Consider the following 21,657-nt stretch of genomic DNA (forward strand, 5'->3'; position numbering starts at 1 on the left):
TTGAAGGATTGAAGGTCTGTTCTTATGATCTTTCAAGAGACAGACTTACCTATTGTTTTTTGTCCTTGAGCCCCTAAGCTTTAACATTGCATAGTCTATGCAATACTGCTTTTGTGTGACATACACCAATATGCCCGGTACATTAGATTTTTTTGGTTGTTTTTTCTTATTATGAAATTTCCTCATTTGGAAATGTTATTGTAACCTGAAAACCTTTACTAAAAAGAGATTATATATAAAGCAATATTAGCAATAATATCAATACTCATCATCATCATAGTGACTTGAAAGGCAGTTCTAAAAGTTCAATATCAATAAGAAAAGTAATTGATTTTGAATCATTAAAAGGTATGTAAGTTGTCTTCTTTTTCTTGAAATGTGCTGTTTCTACAAATTTAGGATACAACAGTAGTGCCCCCTGACTCCCCTGAATACAGGATAGTACCTCCAAAGGACAGGGAGTGAGCTAGCATTTACCCCAACGCTGTGTCCATGGCTAAAAAGGGGAGATTAGAACAGAAATTGGGCGCCAGTCACTTTAGATCTTTTTCAAAGCTTTAATTTTGAATTTGGAAGGAAGTGGAAGGAGAGGGTTAGGGGTTTCAGATGTCACGCAGATCACTTACAGACTCCTTGGACCCAGAAAAAAGCCTTCACAGCATCAGAACCTTTTAGCCGACACGGCAACACAGCAAGCACGTTTTAAAAGTCTAGCGCGTTCTCCAAGCGAGTCACCAGGCCATTCCAAGAGATCAGCCTTCATCTTGGCTCTCTGCAGCAAGGGGCCTCCCCTGGATCTTTTCACCTTGGTTCGGATTCCTCCACCCCATGCAGCTTTGGACCATTTCAGACAGGCTTCTTGGCCTAACAGAGTGCTCTCCTTAGCAACACCTCCTCAGGCCTCAGCCTAAGACAAGAGAGTGAGCACATTGCCCTCCCTATATATGTATGTCCTCTCCCAGCATGCACCAGTGGCCATGACCTCCTACTGGACTGGCTGAAAGAAATATGAATATTCATAACTTAGTCCATTTTACAATCTCACACTATGACCTGTGGTACCAGTGACACCTACTGGTGACAGGGAGAAATGCACAACCCAACTGAGATTAGCGGAAAGCCAAATAAAGAATTGTACAATCAGTGTAAGATAACTACAGCCCAGCCAAACACTAGATTTGCATAGTAGCCCCAGTTTAGGACCAGGGGGCTACACAACTAGAAAATATTAAAAATGTGTATGTTTTTACTGTAAGCATGCATACATGTCATTGCTTTAGGGCAATAAGTGATACGCAGGTTCACTCAAGCTGTTTTTACCTGATTCATACTGGCCATTCTATGTGTAGAAGGGTTGCTCATGTCTTAAAAATGCCTTGCTATCTAATCTGTCATTGTTCAGAGTTTGCACTAGGTAACCATTTACAGAATCAGTGTCTGTATGACACTGTAGATACTATTATTAGTTGGCAGCAAATCAGTGTGTCCAGTTCAATCAGTTTAAAAAACTCTTTAAGCCTGGGTTCACACTGATGCGGTGCGGAATTCGCACAATTTTCTGTTCGAATTCTGCACCGCATCAGAATCTCACCCTGTTCATGCGAACCACTGCGGGTCTGTATGTTAAGTTAACAACACCCCGAAATTGGTCCGCAGAACGCGGTGTGATGTGCAGAATTGGATCGCATAGGTGTGAATACCCATGCCATCCGATTCTAGTGCGGACCAAAAACAGGGTCCTGCACCTTTTTAGTGCGGGTGTGGTGCGGTTAGAGCCATACAAAATGACATGCGATGTACTGAACCGCACATATGTGAGCCTGGGCTTAGAATTGATATCTGGTGACATGCATGACAGGGATATTGCCTAAATTGTATGTTAACTCTATCAGCTTCTCTTGTTTGCTCAATTTCTTCTGTTAAATATTCCTTTGGGAGGAAAGAATACCTGCTGAACATGGTGGAAATCTCGTAAACTCTTCAGTTGCTGTACAATCTGCAGTGTAATTGCCAGCACAACTTTCATCCCTGCCCAGCTCACTTCTGTGGACTACAGAACACCTCCCCTGTAATACGGAGAGAAACAGATGTCCTTTAGTTCTAACATACTTCCTGTTCCGGGATGACAACACTGCCCCTCCGCAGACATAGTACAGTAAGAATTGTTCCCATATAACAAGAATTTGTTGCTGGCAGGATCATCGGGTGAAAATATAGGAGACAAATATGGAAAAAATAAAACTAATGCAGCCACCATGTCTAAGGGCTGGTAGGCTTTAATATCTTCAGATTTTGTTCTTGAGCTTAGATACACTTTAGTGTCATCATGTCCCTTATGACAGTTGTGTAGATAGACTCTAAATTAACAACACACTGGTCAAATGCATCCATCAAGTTGAACCCTTTAAGATATTAATGGCCCAGTATCTGGTGCTTGTCTTAGCTAGTACAAACCAGGGGCTGACTGACCATTTGGAAACTCGGGCACTGCCCGAGGGCCCGGGGTCAGTAGGGGGCCCCATGAGATGCCCCTGGTACCTTTTTCATAGGCTTTTTTGAGTTTAGGCAAGGACACAGGGGCCCCATGATCCCCTATTGTCCGGGGGCCCCATGAGTTGTCAGTCCGCCCCTGGTACAAACATAATTTACTTGTTCTACAAGCACAGACACACCCATCTACAAAGCTGAAATGATTTGAGCTAAACCTTGGCCATTCACTATTGTGTTATGTTTATCATAGGCATCCACTTTTATGCTGTTCTTTAGCAAATATAAAGGGGGATCTTTATTAAAACTGGAAAATGCAAAATCTGGTGAAGCTCTGCATAGAAACCAATTAGCTTCCAGGTTTTATTGTCAAAGCTTAAAGTACAATTCTGGGAATTGTTTTTTTTTCCTGTGCTGGCACTGTACAGGTTACCTGCTTTATTTTTTATTTTATTTATTAGAGGTACTTATATAGCTCCATCAATTTACACAGCACCATACATATATATTGTACATTCATATCAGTCTCTAACCCTCAAGGGGTGTACAATCTAAAGTCCCTAACTTACAATCATACATACATACTAGGGCCAATTTAGAGAGGATCCAATTAACCTACTAGCATGTCTTTGGAGTGTGCAAGGAAACCAGAGTATCTGGAGGAAACCCACACAAACAGAACATAGCATATTCATCTGACTGGTCCTTCGGCTCGTGCCCCCCCCCCTTCCTCCTCCATGGTCCAACAGTCTTGTAAATGGACTGTTCCTAACATCAACATGCTCAATGCACGGTCCATAGACAGGAACAGTCCACAGGTGGACTGTGGGGGAGCATGGTTTTCCATGGAATTGGCGGGTCAGGTGAGTATGTGCTTTGTCCTTACCCCTAGAAAAAACGAGCAGCTGATCCATGCAGTGGGAGCACAGCCCCACTGCGTGGTAAGAAAAGAAATTTTGAGTTCTGCTTTAATTGAGTAAGCTGAAGTTAAAAAGCTGATTGGCTACCATGCACAGCTGCAAAATTTGAGTGTTCCAGTTTTAGCAAATTTCCCCCATAGAATTTTGACAAAGTCTGTGGAGGTTAACATCTTTTCAACATGTGTCTAAGTGATCTATTTTTTCCATTAAACCTCAGAGCTTGGATATTTTAGAATGATCTGTATTCAATTCTATAGCTTTAGCGCTACTGTATGGCTTATTATCAAAGTAATCCTGTCTAATACCTGGAATTTTGAGCTTTGTAACAGCTGCCCGATACACTGGCTGACTTTTTCCTTCGAGATTCATTGAAGGCAGGGACACCACATGTACAGATTCAGATGCTGCAAGAGAAGAATAAAAGAACTTTCATTGTGTAATTATAGCTCACAGCTGGATCAATATTTCTAAATTTGGCTTTGAAACAATCTATTTTATCTATTATAATATAATATTTCAGAATGAATAGCTCTAATCAAAGCAATAGAGGCTGTTTTTTGTTCATTCTAATGGACCCGCAATCTCTGTTATCTTACAGATTTTCTTACAGGTTCAGTAACATTTAGCAGCTACCAGATGCAAAACAGCAACAACATCTGTCTTCAATGGAAGGTTTGAAGCTGTCTATTTGTAATGCATTTTAGCATGAAAAAATAAATACTGATGTACAAATTATAGAGTCCCGTGCATAAAAAACAGCTTTGCATATTGTATACAGTATTTTTTCAAGCAATATCATCAGCTGCTTGTCTCAATGCATTAATAGCAGGTAAACTAATCAGTTTTTCTTCTTGTAATTATCAATCAAATTATTATGATTGTGCATTATTTGAACTGGTAAAAAAGGCTGTTTTTAGATAAATCAGGGTTCTAGACAAGAAGCATATTGGAGCCCTCTTGGCTGGCATACTGCTATCTGACACCACCTACTTCAATGGGTAGAGAATATTCTACTCTTTTGTGTCTTTATACCTTTATGATTTAAATCAGCTGTTAAGCAGACATTTTTCAAGAGTTCACAGAGTTCAGTTTGGCAGAAAAGTGGTGAAGGGGCATCGGAATAATAAAAATGCATATTATACCTTTTATTAATTTAGAGGTCATATCAATAAGGAATTAATCAGGGGTCCCCAAACATTTAAAATAAAGGGCCAGTTCACTGTCCATCACACAGTTTTGGTTCAGACCATGGAGTAAATGCTTCTGCATCAGTAGCATTACAAAAGACAGCCTGTCGGCAAGGTGTCCGTGGTGAGCGGGGCTCGTGCATTCCTCTTGTCCTTTCGTTTTTATACCAGTGGCGGGTGGACACTTGACTTGTGAGTGGAATGAAATTTTAAATAAATGTTAACGGTTTTAACTTGCTGCACCATCATGCCTTTCCTTTATTTCTGAGTGGTATTGCCATATACTTGGAGGATGATCGATATATAAAGGGTCCTGGCCATACTACAGAGTGGTTGCAGAGTATTGCTCCTGGTATCTGGATGATGTCAAACCACAGAGTATTGCTTCATGATCTGGATTCACTCATCGCTCCCAGAGCAAATACGCTAGTGCTGATTTATAATTTGATCAGCATTGAGCTCTGGTAAATTTATTCCATTCATCTGGTGGTGGATTAAGCACGGTGTTATAATACGATTAAGAAGATTACTTTGGGGTGTTAGACTTTTCACACTAATATTCTACGGATTGTTTCACTGTGGAATTTTGTATATGTTGAATTTATGGTGTTTGGACTTTTTTGCACAGTATATGGATTTTCTTATATTTTTTTAGCGCATTCAGATTTTGATTTATGTTTTACATCAAATTTGGGTTAGAGGTTTGCTGCTTTATAATACTAATATTATTGATTGGCGCTTTCTTTTTTGTGAGATTAATGGAAGTGTGGTAGATTCCTATGATGTGTGCCTATGGGGCGAAGTAAATTCAATTTATGGAGTAATAGTAATATTCAAGATATGTGTGTCTAGGGACGACACGAGGGACTGGTGAAAAATGGGACATGTTCTGCATTCCCTTCTTGTAATACTAATGAAGGGAGGGGTCATGACTATGGTGTCCATTGATTCCTGGCATGAGGTGGATAAGGCCATAGAAAGCCATAAAAACCAAAGTGTGGCTTGTGGTTGCCAACCTGCCCTCTAGGGGACGAGCTCCCTGTCAAAGTAACCCTACATTACACACCAACAAACGCACATTCTGCACATTACATACAGTCTTTATACACTAAAATACTTACAATTCGCAGATTACAAACATACAGTATACACAATCTTCACATTACACACAAACATATACCCAAAAAAACACACAATCTAGTGAGAGTACTGGATTTCAGAAAATTTGTGCTAGCCAATAATGCAGTTTTTCATTCAGATGTACTTACAGGATCTTCCTATGGCTTAAACACGTTCTTCTACCTGGCCTCATACATCAAGAAGTGCAATTAGCAATACAGGAATACAAGTATCATACTTGAAGAGTTGTTACTATATGACAATGTTCACAATTGTATGTACTTTTCCTTACCTCTGTGTTTATTTTCTTCACTTCGAACCATGGGCCTGAGAGCAGCATGGTTAACTCTTCTTGTACTTTCTGCAGGGTTAGAAACTTGGCCTCGAAATCTGCGAACAGTTCTCATTCCAGCAAACTGGGGAAGGGGAGACCTACCATCAGGACGTCTGGGGTGCAGTCTAAACAATCTCCTCGGAGGCTTCTTTTCTTAAAGGAGTACAAAGAAAAATGAAATTGTTATTTTTTTAATCATACAGTCAGTGTACATAATACATAGCCACTAGATATATATTTAGAATTATGTTGTTAAAAAAAACACAATATAAGTGAAAAAGCCTCACTGTCACTGTCCTAAAGGCATAACAGTGCTAATGCACAAATATACCTGCCATGGCTACTGTCAATGTGTGTACATGGTTTTATACACTGCTATCTCTGAACAGACTTCTATTGATGACTACCCATACAGGTTTTTTTTTACTCATGCAGGTTTGTTGACCCTTGGTGTGCTTGGTGCACACGTATTTCATGACTTAGCAAGTCACATCCTTGTATGTTTTGCTAGATAGATTCAACTACAATTCAGGGAAACGGCCATTCATGTGCGTCATAATGATTTATCCCTGCTTTCGTTCAAGTACAGTAGTCAATAAGGCCCATTGTGTTTGATCCTCTGGGTCCACATGTCATTGATTAGAAAACAAAAAATCTGAATCCAAAACCTTTTTTCTTTTTTTTTTGTTTTAGATAGAGTAGGGAATGATTAAATCCCTGATGGTCTTTTGGTCTTTCACAACTAAAAGTGAAAGGATTTTTTTCATAGCAAGGGACATTTCCTTTGGGCAATTGTCTTTGGAACAAGTGTCCCAGTTTTCCTCTATATTATTGTTCTAGCAACAATTAAAAATTTTGAATTTTCCTTTACTTTTAGTGCCCGCTCACATTATTATTATTATTATTATACAGTATTTATAAAGCGCCAATGGTTCGCTCAGCACTGTACATTACAAAGGGGGACGGAACATGTGACAGAACAATAACAATACAATGCAAAACATGAGGGGATCGAGGGCCCTGCTCTTTCAAGCTTACAATCTAGGAGTTTCCAACTTACAATCTAGATATATACAGATATATACGTATATACAGATACGGTTTGAACCACATTCAATCCGCATGACATGTGAAATATTGTTGCTTCCTTTGGTGCCTGTTATGTCTGATGCATGCCTGTGCAGATTCAGTGTGGTTTTAAAAAGAGTCATGTCCAATTTCTGAGCAGTGGCTTCAGGTTTACATGCGGATTTCAGGCTATTGACTTCTATGGCAACCGTTCCGAAACCGCATACTGTATGTGTGAACAGGATAAGATGCTGAGCTAATCCTGTCCTGAACCTGATGTAAATCTGATGTGAACCTGTGAACAGCTACTGTATCAATTAGCTGTGAAACCTGAGATTCAATCTGCACCGCATATATGTGAATCAGCTCTAAGACTCCATTACAATGATCACTAGAACAAATAAGGAGGGTAAGGTTCTAACCTCTCACCAGACTTTCTCACCAAATATATTTTGCCTTTAGTTGCATTTTAACCAGTTAGGGACCGACTACCACAAATATACAGCGACAGAGGTCCCCTCTGCACCAGATCAGTACATGTACGTGATCCGGCTCTTCCGGCTGTTCTGTAATTCTCTACAGCACAAACCAATCAGGCTTAGCACCAGGGGCAGACTGACAATTCATGGGGCCCCCGGGCAATAGGGGATCCTGGGTCCCCTGTGTCCTTGCCCAAACTAAAAAAAGCCTATGAAAAAGGTACCAGGGGCATCTCATGGGGCCCCCTACTGACCCCGGGCCCTCGGGCAGTGCCCAAGTTTCCAAATGGTCAGTCCGCCCTGATTAGCACTGATCACTATACTAGTGTCACTGGACATGTCAGTGTCATTTAGTTGGTTCCTACCCAGTGTTAGTTAGCATCAGATTGCCCGCTGCACTATCAGGCCTCATTCACGCCATACGTGCAGAAAAATTGATGGAAACTGACGCACAGATTTTACTTGCAGAGACACCAGTTTACTTGTGCACTTCAATGAGTTTTATACACTTTGCAGATTCTCATGCAGAAAAATCTGCATGTAATATAAGTGTTGTGGTGTGAACAGGGCATATAGAGAACAAATGATTTTGTTGTGCCCTTGCAGAACGCATTCAGAAAAATTTACATCTCTGTATCATGGTGTGAAGAAGACCTTACAGTCTCACTATAAGTCACTGATCACCTCCATTACTAGTATAGAAGAAAAAATAAATAAAAATTCCAGTATATATACCATCGTTTGTAGATGCTATGACTTTTACACGAACCAATTAATATACACTTTTTTTTTTTTTTTTTTTTTGAGCAAGGACATTTTGGCCCAAATTTATGAAGAAGTTTTTTTTTTTTTTTTTTTATTGGAAATGTTTTATAGCAGAAAGCAAAAAGTATTGTTTTTTTCATTTTTTTTTTTCATTTATATAATAAATAAATAAATACCACCAAAAGAAAGCTCTATTTTTATGAAAAAAAATGATATAAATGGGGTACAGCGTTGCCTGACCGCATATTTACCAGTTAAAGTAACAGTGGTTAAACTTCACAAATGTTATAGTAGTATTGAACTCTCACCTTTTTTTTTAACACTGATACTGTATATTCAGAGCAACCAAATTAACATTGCCCGGAGTATTTCTCTATATATGTGCTGAAGCACTTACAGTTTGTAAATTTCAAACCTGCTGGCTGCAGATCGCTCAGTGCTCCTTCCCTGATTTTCTAGTGGGGAAGCACCTGCACTGGGTGCATCACATGAAGTTCTCATGAAACAGGTCACAATGGAAAGCACAGTCTCAAGCTGCTGCCAATCAAGTTATTCGCTTGGAGGAGGGGGACCAGGGAAGTGCCTTGCTGTCCTAGATTTCAGGTCTGTCCATGTTGCTGCACACAGTGTAGAGACATTCAGTTTCATAGCACCCTGCAAGGCAATATAGCCCCCAGGAACCAGAGATCTGGACAGCCATCTTGGGACTGGCTGGATTTGAAGGAAAAGAAGTGTTTAAAAGAAGAAGCAGCAGACAAAGTGCTGTGGTCAGCAGCTATAACATTTTAAAGTTCACTTTAAATTTATTTTAACATAACTTGGAAAAGAAGACTTAAAACCCAATCTCATGATTGGCCTACCCTGGGCTAATCAGGTTCATTTGGATCATAAAATACTTTGCTGCCGTACGTCTCTTACTTTAACAAGTCATTGACTATCATAATGTTCTTTGTCATCTCAAAGTCTTTACCATAACATTCCTCTACATTGTGACAGCTTGTGAACTTTGCCACTTCAGTATCACAGTATCAGCAGTCTTTCTTAAAGAGTAAATCCATATCTTTTGAGGAAAAAATTCCCCTCTGGGTGATCTATGTACATTGCAGGGATTTTAAAAAAAAAACTGTATTGCAGATTTCTACCTTTTGTTATAATAAAGAAATAGCTGTGTACAGTATGTGTGTCTATGTGGAAAATGAATGTGAATGGGAGTGATTTTATAATTATCAATCAGCTGCTGCACTTGCAGGGTTCTAATGAGGAAAGTTGCAGGGTCTGCATTCCTTTAGATGTGATTTCCATTTGGGAATATCTCACCAAAAATGGCATTTCTGTTGTAGGGGATGCTCATTTGTATCTTGCTGCATACTTCTGGGAAAATCCATAAGCCAATCACACAAGCAGGAAATTACATTTCTGAGGGGTGCTCTGTACACCATCTGCCTACAGAATGCCTCCAGGTTGCCACATTGCTCTGCATTTTACAGAAAATTACAACATTACAGCACTACAGATTGGAAGGAAAGGTACTTTTTTTAAATATTCATTTACAATATGACTTGCGCCACCATTGCATATTTTATATTTATATTCATATATATATATATATATATATATATATATATACACGCTATATTGCCAAAAGTATTAGGACACCTGGCTTTACACGCACATGAACTTTAATGGCATCCCAGTCTTAGTCCGAAGGGTTCAATATTGAGTTGGCCCACCCTTTGCAGCTATAACAGCTTCAACTCTTCTGGGAAGGCTGTCCACAAGGTTTAGGCGTGTGTCTATGGGAATGTTTGACCATTGTTAGAGAAGTGCATTTGTGAGGTCAGGCACTGATGTCAGACAAGAAGGCCTGGCTCACAGTCTCCGCTCTAATTCATCCCAAAGGTGTTATGTGTAGGCAAGTTCCTCCACCTCAAACTCTCTCATTCATGCACTGGTGCGCAGTCATGTTGGAACAAGAAGGGGCCATCCTCAAACTGTTCCCATAAAGTTGGGATCATAAAATTGTCCAAAATGCCTTGGTGATGCCTTAAGAGTTCCCTTCACTGGAACTAAGGGGCCAAGCCCAACCCCTGAAAAACAACCCCACACCATAATCCCCCCTCCACCAAACTTTACACTTGGCACAATGCAGTCAGGCAAGTACCTTTCTCCTGCCAAACTCAGACACATCTATTGTATTGCCAGACAGAGAATGATGATTCGTCACTTCAGAGAACACATCTCCACTGCTCTAGAGTCCAATGGCAGCGTGCTTTAGTTTACACCACTGCATCCAACGCTTTGCATTGCACTTGGTGATGTAAGGCTTGGATGCAGCTGCTCGGCCGTGGAAACCCATTCCATGAAGCTCTCTACGCACTGTTGTTGTGCTAATTTGAAGGCCACACGAAGTTTGGAGGTCTTTAGCTATTGACTCTGCAGACAGTTAGCGGCGTCTGCGCACTGTGCGCTTCAGCATGCGTTGGCCCCGCTCTGTCATTTTACATGGCCTACCACTTCGTGGCTGATTTGATGTTGTTCCCAGTTGCTTCTACTTTGTTATAATACCACTAACAGTTGACCGCGAATTATTTAGTATCAAGGATATTTCACTGACTTATTGTACAGGAGGTATCCTATCACGGTACCACGCTTGAATTCACTGAGCTCCTTAGAGCAACCCGTTTTTTCACAAATGTTTGTAGAAGCAGTCTGCATGCCTAGGTATATATATATATATATATACATACACAGGTGTACCTCAGTTTAGGAACGCCTCGGTTAACGTAATTTTCGGTTTACGAATGAAAATCCATTGAAAATAATGTTTCGGTTTACAAATTTTTTTCGCAACAAGAAGTTTTCCCAGGATGCGTTGTGCCTGGGAGGTTTATAGCGCCGACCCCGTGCTGCCCCGTGCCTTTAAAGTGCACTTTATAAAGAGTTTTGAACAGATAAGACCTTTTTTTACTTTTTTCTGAGCTGCGGAATGGATTAATTGGTTTTCAATGCATTTACAAATTTTTTTTAATCATGTCCCTGTACAGTATTTATGCCTTTAAAGAGCACTTTATAAAGAGTTTTGAACAGATAAAACTTTTTTTTACTTTTTTCTGACCTCCGGAATGGATTAATTGGTTTTCAATGCATACCTATGGGAAACTGTTTCGGTTAAGAATTTTTTGCAATAGAAAATGCATTCAATTCGTAAACCGAGGTATGCCTGTATATATTTTATTATTGTAAGCTCGAAAGAGCAGGGCCCTCGAACCCCTCGTGTATTGTATTGTTTCTGTCTTGTCTCATGTTCTGTCCCCCTTGCTATTGTACAGCGCTGAGCAAACCCTTTGGCGCTATATAAATACTATATAATAATAATAATTATTCTTTTTCCCTGGTTATATATTTCTGGTCATTTTTGTGCTATACACAAAAGGAGTCGGTAAGGGACTATTGCCCCCAAAATGACTGGAACTTAGAGCAGACAACAATGTTAGAGTTTTAAATGCCATATGACTAGACTGCAATTATTAAAGGATTTTTTTTACTGAAAACAAATAATAAGACATAGAAAAAGTCATGCTATTTAATAACAAATATTCCTCCAATGGTTTTTGTGGTCTAGTTAGGAAAGTTCACCATCCTAACTTCAGACTCCAGGACATTAGAGTTTTGCGTCAGTTCCAAGAAGCCCTAACACATTGCAAGTCAGCATTTTAACCTTAAGCCACAAGTTGGATCCAACAAATATCGGCTTCTGCCAATGTGAAAAATTAATGTTTTCTTTGCTACCTCAAAAGAAATGAAAATACCACATTTATATTATATTTGAAATGCTTTCAGCCCTAAGGCATTTGAAAGAAATACAAAAGCATTGCAGAATGCTTTGCTTTGTCCACGTTTATTCTACCAGTTCTTCATAAGCTAAGGCCAGTATGAAAACACTAAGCTACCAACCACATAGATATAATATTGTGGGGATTTGAAAGTAAGTCTGAACATGCCTTTGTCCAGTATAGTCTTAACGCCAAGCTGCATTCCTTCACAGATGGGTAAATGCCATTCATATGCTTGGGTGGATAAAAATCACACACTTTCTGTTTTTTAACATCTTGTGTTTCAGGTGCTACAGCATAAAGAATTTGGAAGATTTATGAGATTTGTGATGGTTTTCAGAATTATCCAGGTTATTTGCTTTTTTCATTGTCCTTTGCACAGCTGTTTTAACTAGACGAACTATATGGAAATACAATATGTGGAATATCTACCAATTCATGCTATGCAAGGCAGCACTTTTCATGCTATTCCTAGTCTCTGAATACTTTGCCATGTAAATACCTTCCTGCTGCAAATAGTGTGCCTGTAAACCCAATACTAATGTCAAACAATGTGTAATCTCATGTGCTCTTTTTAAGCTGGCGAAGTACTGTAAATACAGTTGGCGAGTGGGAGTGTTCACTAAAGTTAAAAAAATCTTGACATCATTTCTGCTGATCGTGAAATGGATCAACAAAAAAATGCATCAATTATGTTGTTGACGAAGGACAATATGTCAACAATTTGGGGGAAAATGTTGTATAGTATCAATGATGGCATTATCACACACTTTTTCGACAGATATTTATCAAATATGAAAGATTTTTTGAACGATTTCATACCCATCTATGGCCAGCTTAAGAGTTTATTTTGCTTCAGGGCTGCACTTGTGAAATCTACTAATGGATTTCACTGACCATTTCAACTCACTCAGCTATAGGTGCACATGGCTGGAGATCTTGCCTTAGTTATAAACCCTCCCTGCCCAACCAGGAGCATCAATTTAAATTTAGAGTTGTTAAGTTGTAAAAAGCCTGAGTCTGACTTATTTTCCTTGTGTCTCTCCTAGATTCTGGTTATTCTTTATTTCTGCCTGTGGCTGGGGAGTGTTCCTGGCAATAGTGTGGGAGGCTACAATAGTCAAAGGCCAACAACTGGGAGGTCTATTGCCAGTGGTGCAGGCTAGGAGAAAGTATAAATATTTAGGAGTGACCTTGGGAGGTCAGTCTTCCCCAGGGGAGGGACACAGTTGTATGTCATGTCCTCATCTCTGGGGATCAGGGGGGTGCTATAGCTATAACTGGTAAAAGTGGTCCCATTCTCTGTTCTTTAAATATATACCATGGCACAGCATATAGAGCTGGGAAGTCCACAATAGATAACATACAGCAGGACATATAGGTTAGAGCAGTATTAAATGTTTTAGGGGTAGAGCAGCAAACTGTGATACTTACCTTTTCTCTGGTTCTGGCAATCTTCCACCACACTGTGCAACCAGTCCACAAAAGCCTCTTCAATGGTCCTGCCAGCGGTCACACAATTACAGTGGGGCAAAAAAGTATTTAGTCAGCCACCAATTGTGCAAGTTCTCCCACTTAAAAAGATGAGAGAAGCCTGTAATTGGCATCATAGGTAGACCTCAACTATGAGAGACAAAATGAGAAAAAAAATCCAGACAATCACATTGGCTGATTTGGAAAGAATTTATTTGCAAATTATGGTGGAAAAAAGTATTTGGTCAATATCAAAAGTTCATCTCAATACTTTGTTATATATCCTTTGCTGGCAATGACAGAGGTCAAACGTTTCCTATAAGTCTTCACAAGGTTGGCACACACTGTTGCTGGTATGTTGGCCCATTCCTCCATGCAGATCTTCTCTAGAGCAGTGATGTTTTGGGGCTGTCGCTGGGCAACATGGACTTTCAACTCCCTCCAAAGGTTTTCTATGGGGTTGAGATCTGGAGACTGGCTAGGCCACTCCAGGACCTTGAAATGCTTCTTACGAAGCCACTCCTTCGTTGCCCGGGCGGTATGTTTGGCATCATTGTCATGTTGGAAGACTCAGCCACGTTTCATCTTCAATGCCCTTGCTGATGGAAGGAGGTTTGCACTCAAAATCTCACGATACATGGCCCCTTTCATTCTGTCCTGTACATGGATCAGTCGTCCTAGTCCCTTTGCGGAGAAACAGCCCCAAAGCATGATGTTGCCACCCCCATGCTTCACAATAGGTATGGTGTTTTTTGGATGCAACTCAGCATTCTCTCTCCTCCAAACACGACGAGTTGTGTTTCTACCAAACAGTTCTATTTTGGTTTCATCTGACCATATGACATTCTCCAAATCCTCTTCTGGATCATCCAAATGCTCTCTAGCAAACTTCAGACGGGCCCGGACATGTACTGGCTTAAGCAGGGGGACACGTCTGGCACTGCAGGATCTGAGTCCCTGGCGGCGTAGTGTGTTACTGATGGTAACCTTTGTTACGTTGGTCCCTAAGTTTAGTATGTATTGATAGAGAGGTTTTTTTTCCTTTTGGAGGATGCATGTGATCAGCACAGGGCCAATCAGCACTGCCCAGACAGAGGGTCACAAGGGTTATGCAGCCTCATAGGACAGTCAGAGCAAAATTAAAACTCCTCCCACAAGCTTTAACCACTGCTTGGCCAGACACTGATAGAAATCACAAGACTGCTATTTACTGCTGATGAGAAAAGATATTTAGCAGTTTATATTTACTAAAATAATTGCATTTCCATGTTCTGTGTACTGTGGAAGACCACATATAGTGAATTCAGGGTCCTGGGCTTAGTAACACTTTAAGTGGTTTTGTTTCAGTTGCTTAAGTTTTGCATTTCAAAATTTTGGGAAAAAACTGAAACTTTGTATAATATCATTTATATAAAGGAAGTTCATAGCTTACAGTATTTATTGCTGGTGTAGAATGAGAGGTCCAAGACACAGCTGTCAGATTTAAATTACACTCAAAACTGCTCTACCTGCACTGACAGATATACTGTAAGTCCCCCAAGAAAAAAATTCATTGAATCCTTTGATTTATATGGACCATCTGTAATCTTTTGGCATACACGTTTGAGCTATGACATTTTCTGTAGATATATAATCTCTACATTGTATTTTCTCAACAAAGTTTAATGCTGAAAGCTACAAACTCCATGTGTTTTCTATCATTCAGCTTCAGCCTCTCACAAATCCTGCAGTTCAGATACATCTAATATGAATAAAAATGCATTCCAGTATCACATACACTGTAATAAAATGCATATTGCAGTCAATAAAACGCCTAGTTGTAACTGGAAATGCTAAAATAGCACAGTACAATATGTCAAGTGCATAATATTGATTTCCTTTAGGAAATAGGATATGTGATCTTTCCAAATATTTTTTTTGAATGCTAACTACTTCAGAACTTACAAAAAAATTGGTAAACCTACCAAGTCAAGTAAAAACAAACTCCAATTAAAGGTTCCTGCAATAGAAGAGCGTTTATACTCACTTTTCTGGTTCTCTGTGTTTCCTATTGTCCCTCTGTTTCAGTACCAAAGCCTCTGTAAGAGTTTGACATTCAACAACTCCGAGAGTGTTGAATGTCCATGTCCCCACTGCAGGCCGTGGTTTCATCCTCTAACCCCTACGTCACTGCTTAGCAATTATATCTCATAATTTATGTAGCAGTACCCCTGTAGGAGCCCACAGTCACTCCTTTGGCTTAATGAACTGTCCAGAAGAATTCTCTTTTTGATGTTTTTATTTTGGGTATCTTGGATAGGGATGGGGAACTGTATGGGTTACTCCAAAACTGTGTACAAACAAGAAGACACTTTTTATTCTTTAGAATTATAAGCCAAGTCCTTGCACAAGCAAATGGTGGACTGAGCCTTGTAGTAGCAACTTGAGAAATCTGAGCAGAGTCCTTTCACTAGGCATTAAATAGACTAAGCTCTTTAGGACACCAGACACAATGTCATCTTTGAACACAGCTAACGTTGTAGCACCAGAGGGGTGGCAACAGCACACAGAATCTCTCACACCAGTCTGTAATCACAAATGTCCTCAGATGTCCTTCTAAAATCTTCCAGACACTTTCTCCCATGATACTAGACTAGATCCTCAGACGACAGGCCCCTCAGTCAGCTACAGCAACTTTCAACAAATTCAGCCCCCCAGCCAGCCCAGTTGGGACTATGATAAACAGCAAGTTTGCCCATGGGCTGTGATCTCCTCCTCAGGGGCAAGACACTTCTGTTCCAGGTTTCAGACTATTTAGACCTCTTCCCAGCAACCATTTGTGCAGTCTGCCACAGGGGTTGGTTGCTACAGTATGAATATTCATTTGTATAGAACAACCCAAAAAGTTCTGGATTTCACAAAAAGCAATCAAGCCTGAAGCCTGTGAAACACAGAACAGACCTAAACAATCGCAAACAGCCATACTGATTACAGTGAGCCCAGAACTAAATTTACCTATCTAGGAAGGTGCTACATATACAACATAAATCACTTTTACTTTATTTTCTCCCAGGAGCTGGTCTTTCTTCACCCTCCCAGAATTGACTTGGTAGCCTACCAACCCTCTAATGTCTAACATAAACACAGAGAAGGTGCACAGGAAGTGGGAGAGAGCAGAGTGCTGAGCTTCCACTGGAACAACTTCATCGATTCTTTTGTGAATTTTGAATGAATCACTCAACATTGCCTGTAGCTACAGTGGTCAGTAATGGTGCGTTGTAAAGTTTATTTATATTTTAAGTATTAAAATATTTTAATGCCCATCACCCACCCACAGTTATGATGTGCTTAATAAGATTATACTACACAAAAATATTCCATTGAGCACCAGTTTGGTTTACCATGGTGAGAAATGCAGGTACCAAACAAAGAAGCAGCTCTAGCACATGCTGTATTAATAATTTTAATGATGTAGAAAGCACAATGACTTGTTTACTTTCTATGTTTTTTTTACAGTGGAATTTATTAATATCATTAGGCATTTTGTATTTTATTGTAGTGCCCCTAAAGTGTATGAAAAATAGCTAAGAGATGTTAAATAGCATCAAGCAAAGTTAATAAAATCTTATTTTCATTCTAGATGTATCAGCATCAGGAATATGCTTGAATATTAGAACATGTACAATAGTTATTAGCAAACCACATTTATTAATGAATTAGTTGTATGTACAATGTCACTTTCCTACGTATGTACATATTCTTCAGTAAATTAGCACATAACTCCAAGGCCTTCAACTTTAAAGACATCATACGTTTATATTTATGGTGGCCTTGATGCTTATTCTAATTATTCACTGAGATCATTATATTGATGTAGATTGTTGATAGCCGCATGCAAATGTTTTTGGCAGTAGACTGTTTATTTTCCAATTTCATCCAGAAAGAAAAAAGGAAAATATGAGGCTTTAATTATTGTGATCAATTTAGCATTTTAATAGCATGTCTGACTATAAAGTAGGTCTTTATTTAATTTTCATGCCATAACATTCAGTACAGAACAAAGCCAAATGTTTCTATAACATTTTGGAGAAACATAATATTCTTAATTTCCTCTGACTCATCCGTTCTATTCTATTTAACTGCTTGTCCGCTGCCTTATAGCAGAAACCCTGCTACAGGGCGGCAGGGCTGTGCAAAATCATGTTTTTATATATATATATATATATATATATATATATATATATACATGTGATTTTGCATTTCCAAGTAGGGGGCCTACCTGTGCCACCATTGGCGGCTTCAGCTGTAGATCACCGGGTTCTGGCCGGTGATTCCCCGCCGGCACCCAGCGATCACCCACTATCGCTGACGGGGAAGAGATCTGTATGTAAACAATGAAGAGTAATACAAAGCAATGTGCTGACACTGTTATACAGACACACAGTTAACCCTTTGATCGCCCCAGATGTTAACACCTTCCTGCCCAGTGTCATTAGTGCAGTGTCAGTGCTTTTTATTAGCATTGATCACTGTATTAGTGTCACTGGGGATGTCAGTGGCAGTTAGTCAGTTCCCCCCTCAGTGTCAGAATGCCCCCCGCAGTCCCGCTATAAGTCGCAGATCCCCACCATTACCAATATAAAAAAAAATTCCAGTATATATACTGCCATTTGTAGACGATATAACTTTCACATAAACCAATTAATTTACATGTATTGGAATTTTTTTTTTACCAAAGGCATGTAGCAGAATACATTTATTAGCCTAAATTTATGACGAAATTTGATTTTTTGATTTTTTTTACTGGACATGTTTAATAGCAAAAAGTCAAAAATATTGTTTTTTTTTCTCAAAATTGTTCGTCTTTTTTTGTTTATAGCGCAAAAATAAAAAAAACCCAGAGGCGATCAAGTACCACCAAAAGAAAACTCCATTTGTGGGAAAAAAGGACATAAATTTCACTTGGGTGCACATTGCATGACCGTGCAATTGTCAGTTAAAGTAATGCAGTGCCTGGCCTGGTCAGGAAGGGGGTTAAATTATCTGGAGGGCAAGTGGCTAAAGAAACCATGTGGCTGTACATTTATACTTTATGCTACTTACCTGTAAAATCCTCCTTTGCATAGACATCCAAGAGCCCTGAGACTGCTGTTGGGTGCTGTCATCTTGGATGTGATGTCAGCCTCGTCAGCAAAATCAGAGCTGTCACCTCAGTAACACTGGTAACAATGGTAATTTCCTTCTCTCCTCCCCTGGAGGCTACTTAAAAGTATGTAGGGAAAAGTAGGGAGGGGTATAGGAGCTTGGCCAACACAGGCAGTACTTAGATAATAAGCAGAGGAGCGGGCTATGTGCAATAAGGGAGTAGGCTGTGCAAGTTTTACTAGTAAATGTCAAAGGCTAATTGCAAGTGAATTAAAAATTATTTAAAATTTAACTCCACTTTTCTTAAAACAAAACAGTCCCCTGTGAGTGATCAATGTACAGTGTAAGAATTTTAACAAATGTTGTAGATTCCCACTGTTTTCTGTTCTGAAGAAATAGCTGTTTCACTAGGTCCTTTCCAGACTGATTCCTGAATGGGAACATCTGTGTTCATTATTACTACCTCATCAAATACAAAAAAAGCCAGCACAGCATAGCTTTGACTATTACCACCTGATGCACTAATGAGGAAAGCTGCAGTGTCTACATCCCTGTAGAAGTAGTTAACCTCTCAACGCCTTTCACATGGGGTGGATTCCATTCCGAACAGCAAGGATCCACTCACAGTTCCCCTTCTGATCAGAGCAGAGCAGGCAGATGACACATCTGCGTTTCTGCAAAGCGGACATGAACAGAGCCTACTCTGCTCTATGGGTGGCCGGGTGTAAACCAACTCCATTGTACTACTACCCTCTGATCCACCTAAAAGAAGATGACTGATCCCCTTTCATTTTATATTTTAGAGCTCCGGATCGAACCCAAAGGTAGACAGGTGTCCATTTACACTCACCTGTCCATAGGAATGTATGGACATAGCCAGGGGCGGACTGACAACTCATGGGGCGCCCGGGCAATAGGGGATCATGGGGCCCCTGTGTCCCTGCCGAAACTCAAAAAAGCCTATGAAAAAGGTACCAGGGGCATCTCATGGGGCCCCTTACTGACCCCGGGCCCTCGGGCAGTGCCTGAGTTTCCAAATGGTCAGTCCGCCCCTGGACATAGCTATAAAGCCCGCCTGATAAACTGACAGACAGACCTGATCGGATCGCCCATGTGAAAGGGGCCTAGAGGGGCATCTCTCCAAAAATGTCTACAATTGTTTCTTGGATCTTAGTGAAGCAGTCTGAGAAAATCAGTGAGCTAATCACATAAGCAGGAAATTAAATTTCTGGGGGTGTTCTATACATCGATAGTGGACAGAACACAGGTTGCCATATGGCATTAAAATTTTTGACAATTTTAGAATAATACAGCAGCTACAGATTGAAATGTAAAGGTAATTTGTATTAATATTAAATAACAAGTTGGCGTATTTAACAATTTTGTATGCTATGAAGCTGTATTTTAAGGAAAATATTAACACTGAAAGTAAGCATTTAAAATACTTTATGTTTCTGTTTTTGTACCTATGGTTATTTAACGTAAAACTAAAGACAAACTGTTTTGTTTTTCACCTTGGATATAACCTTGGAGGGTTATAACCCCTGTAAGATTTATTTTTGTCCCTTTGGGGAGATTTCCCTTTACTTCCTGTCCTACTGGACAGAACACAGGTTGCCATATTGCATTAAAAGTTTTGACACTTTTAGAATAATACAGCAGCTACAGTTTGAAATGTAAAGGTAATTTGTATTAATATTACATCACAAACTGGCATATTTAATAATGTTATATGCTATGTTAAACATGAAGCTGTATTTTAATGAAATTATTAACTCTGAAAGTAAACATTTAAAATACTTTGTTTTTCAGTTTTTTTTACCTAGGGTTATTTAAAGTAAAACTAAAGACAAACATTTTTGTTTTTCACCTTGGATAGAATAAAGGAGGGTTATAACCCCTGTAAGATGTATTTTTGTCCCTTTTTGGGAGATTTTGCTTCACTTCCTGCCCTATTGCCAAAACAAGTAGTGAGCAGAAATACCTCTAAAGTGAGAGAAGCCCTGGTTGGCAACTGAGTCACCAGAACTAGTGTTCCCATTGGAAGATATTCCCACTATTTGTATTATTGGGACAACCCAAAATTAGGGATTTTCTTTCAGTTTCAGTGAAGGTAAATAGTACAATAGAGAGGTTGAATCTCCCTAACAGGGACACAGACAGCAATAAAAGTGTTCTAATCCCTCTCCACTCTATCCAAAACTAAAAAAAAAAGTTTTGTCTGTAGTTATACTTTAAGCTGGTGAGTCATACAAAAGTTTAAATCTATGATGGGAGCCCAACTGTTTTTGCAGCATATGGATTATAATATAATCATATGAAAGGAAATAAAGCACAAATCTATAAAACATTTTATTAAAATAAATTTTTTTTTGCAACTATTTCTTATTGCCTGTATTTATATAACCACTTGACCTCTGAAAGATTTACCTCTCATCATCACCAGGCCATTTTTTGCTATACGGCACTGCTTTACTTAAACAAGTTACTGACAATTGCTTGATCATGCAACGCTGTACATAAATTAAATTTATGTAATTTCCCCCCCACAAATAAAGCTTTCTTTTGGTGGTATTTGAGCACCACTGTTTTTTTAATTCTGTGCAATATAAACAAAAAAAAATATTTTGAAAAAAAAAACAATATTTTTTTACTTTCTGCTATAAAACATATCTGATAAAAGCATTTCAAATTTCTTCATAAATTTAGGCCAATATGTATTCTGCTACTTATTTTTGGTAATAAAAATCCCAATAAGCATATATTGATTGGTTTGTGCAAAAGTTATAGCATATACAAACTATGGTATATACAGGTGAAACTCAAAAAATTAGAATATCATGCAAAAGTTCTTTTATTTCAGTAATG

General features: G+C 39.2%; 1 protein-coding gene across 1 annotated transcript in view; it reads right to left on the bottom strand.

Annotated features, from left to right (window-relative positions):
* Positions 1 to 21,657, bottom strand: part of FNDC1 (fibronectin type III domain containing 1) — a 273,409-nt gene that overhangs the window by 174,908 nt on the left and 76,844 nt on the right. The window contains exons 2-3 of the mRNA XM_089669817.1: positions 6,006 to 6,200; positions 3,713 to 3,811 (exon numbers count right to left, since the gene is read on the bottom strand). Of these exons, the coding sequence (XP_089525943.1) occupies positions 3,713 to 3,811; positions 6,006 to 6,200 (294 nt within the window). The remainder of the gene's footprint in view (positions 1 to 3,712; positions 3,812 to 6,005; positions 6,201 to 21,657) is intronic.

Source organism: Staurois parvus, unplaced genomic scaffold (genome assembly GCF_062004578.1).
Source record: "Staurois parvus isolate SC_StPar_1 unplaced genomic scaffold, SC_StPar_1.0 ptg000081l, whole genome shotgun sequence".
In the NCBI taxonomy this organism is placed as follows: domain Eukaryota; kingdom Metazoa; phylum Chordata; class Amphibia; order Anura; family Ranidae; genus Staurois; species Staurois parvus.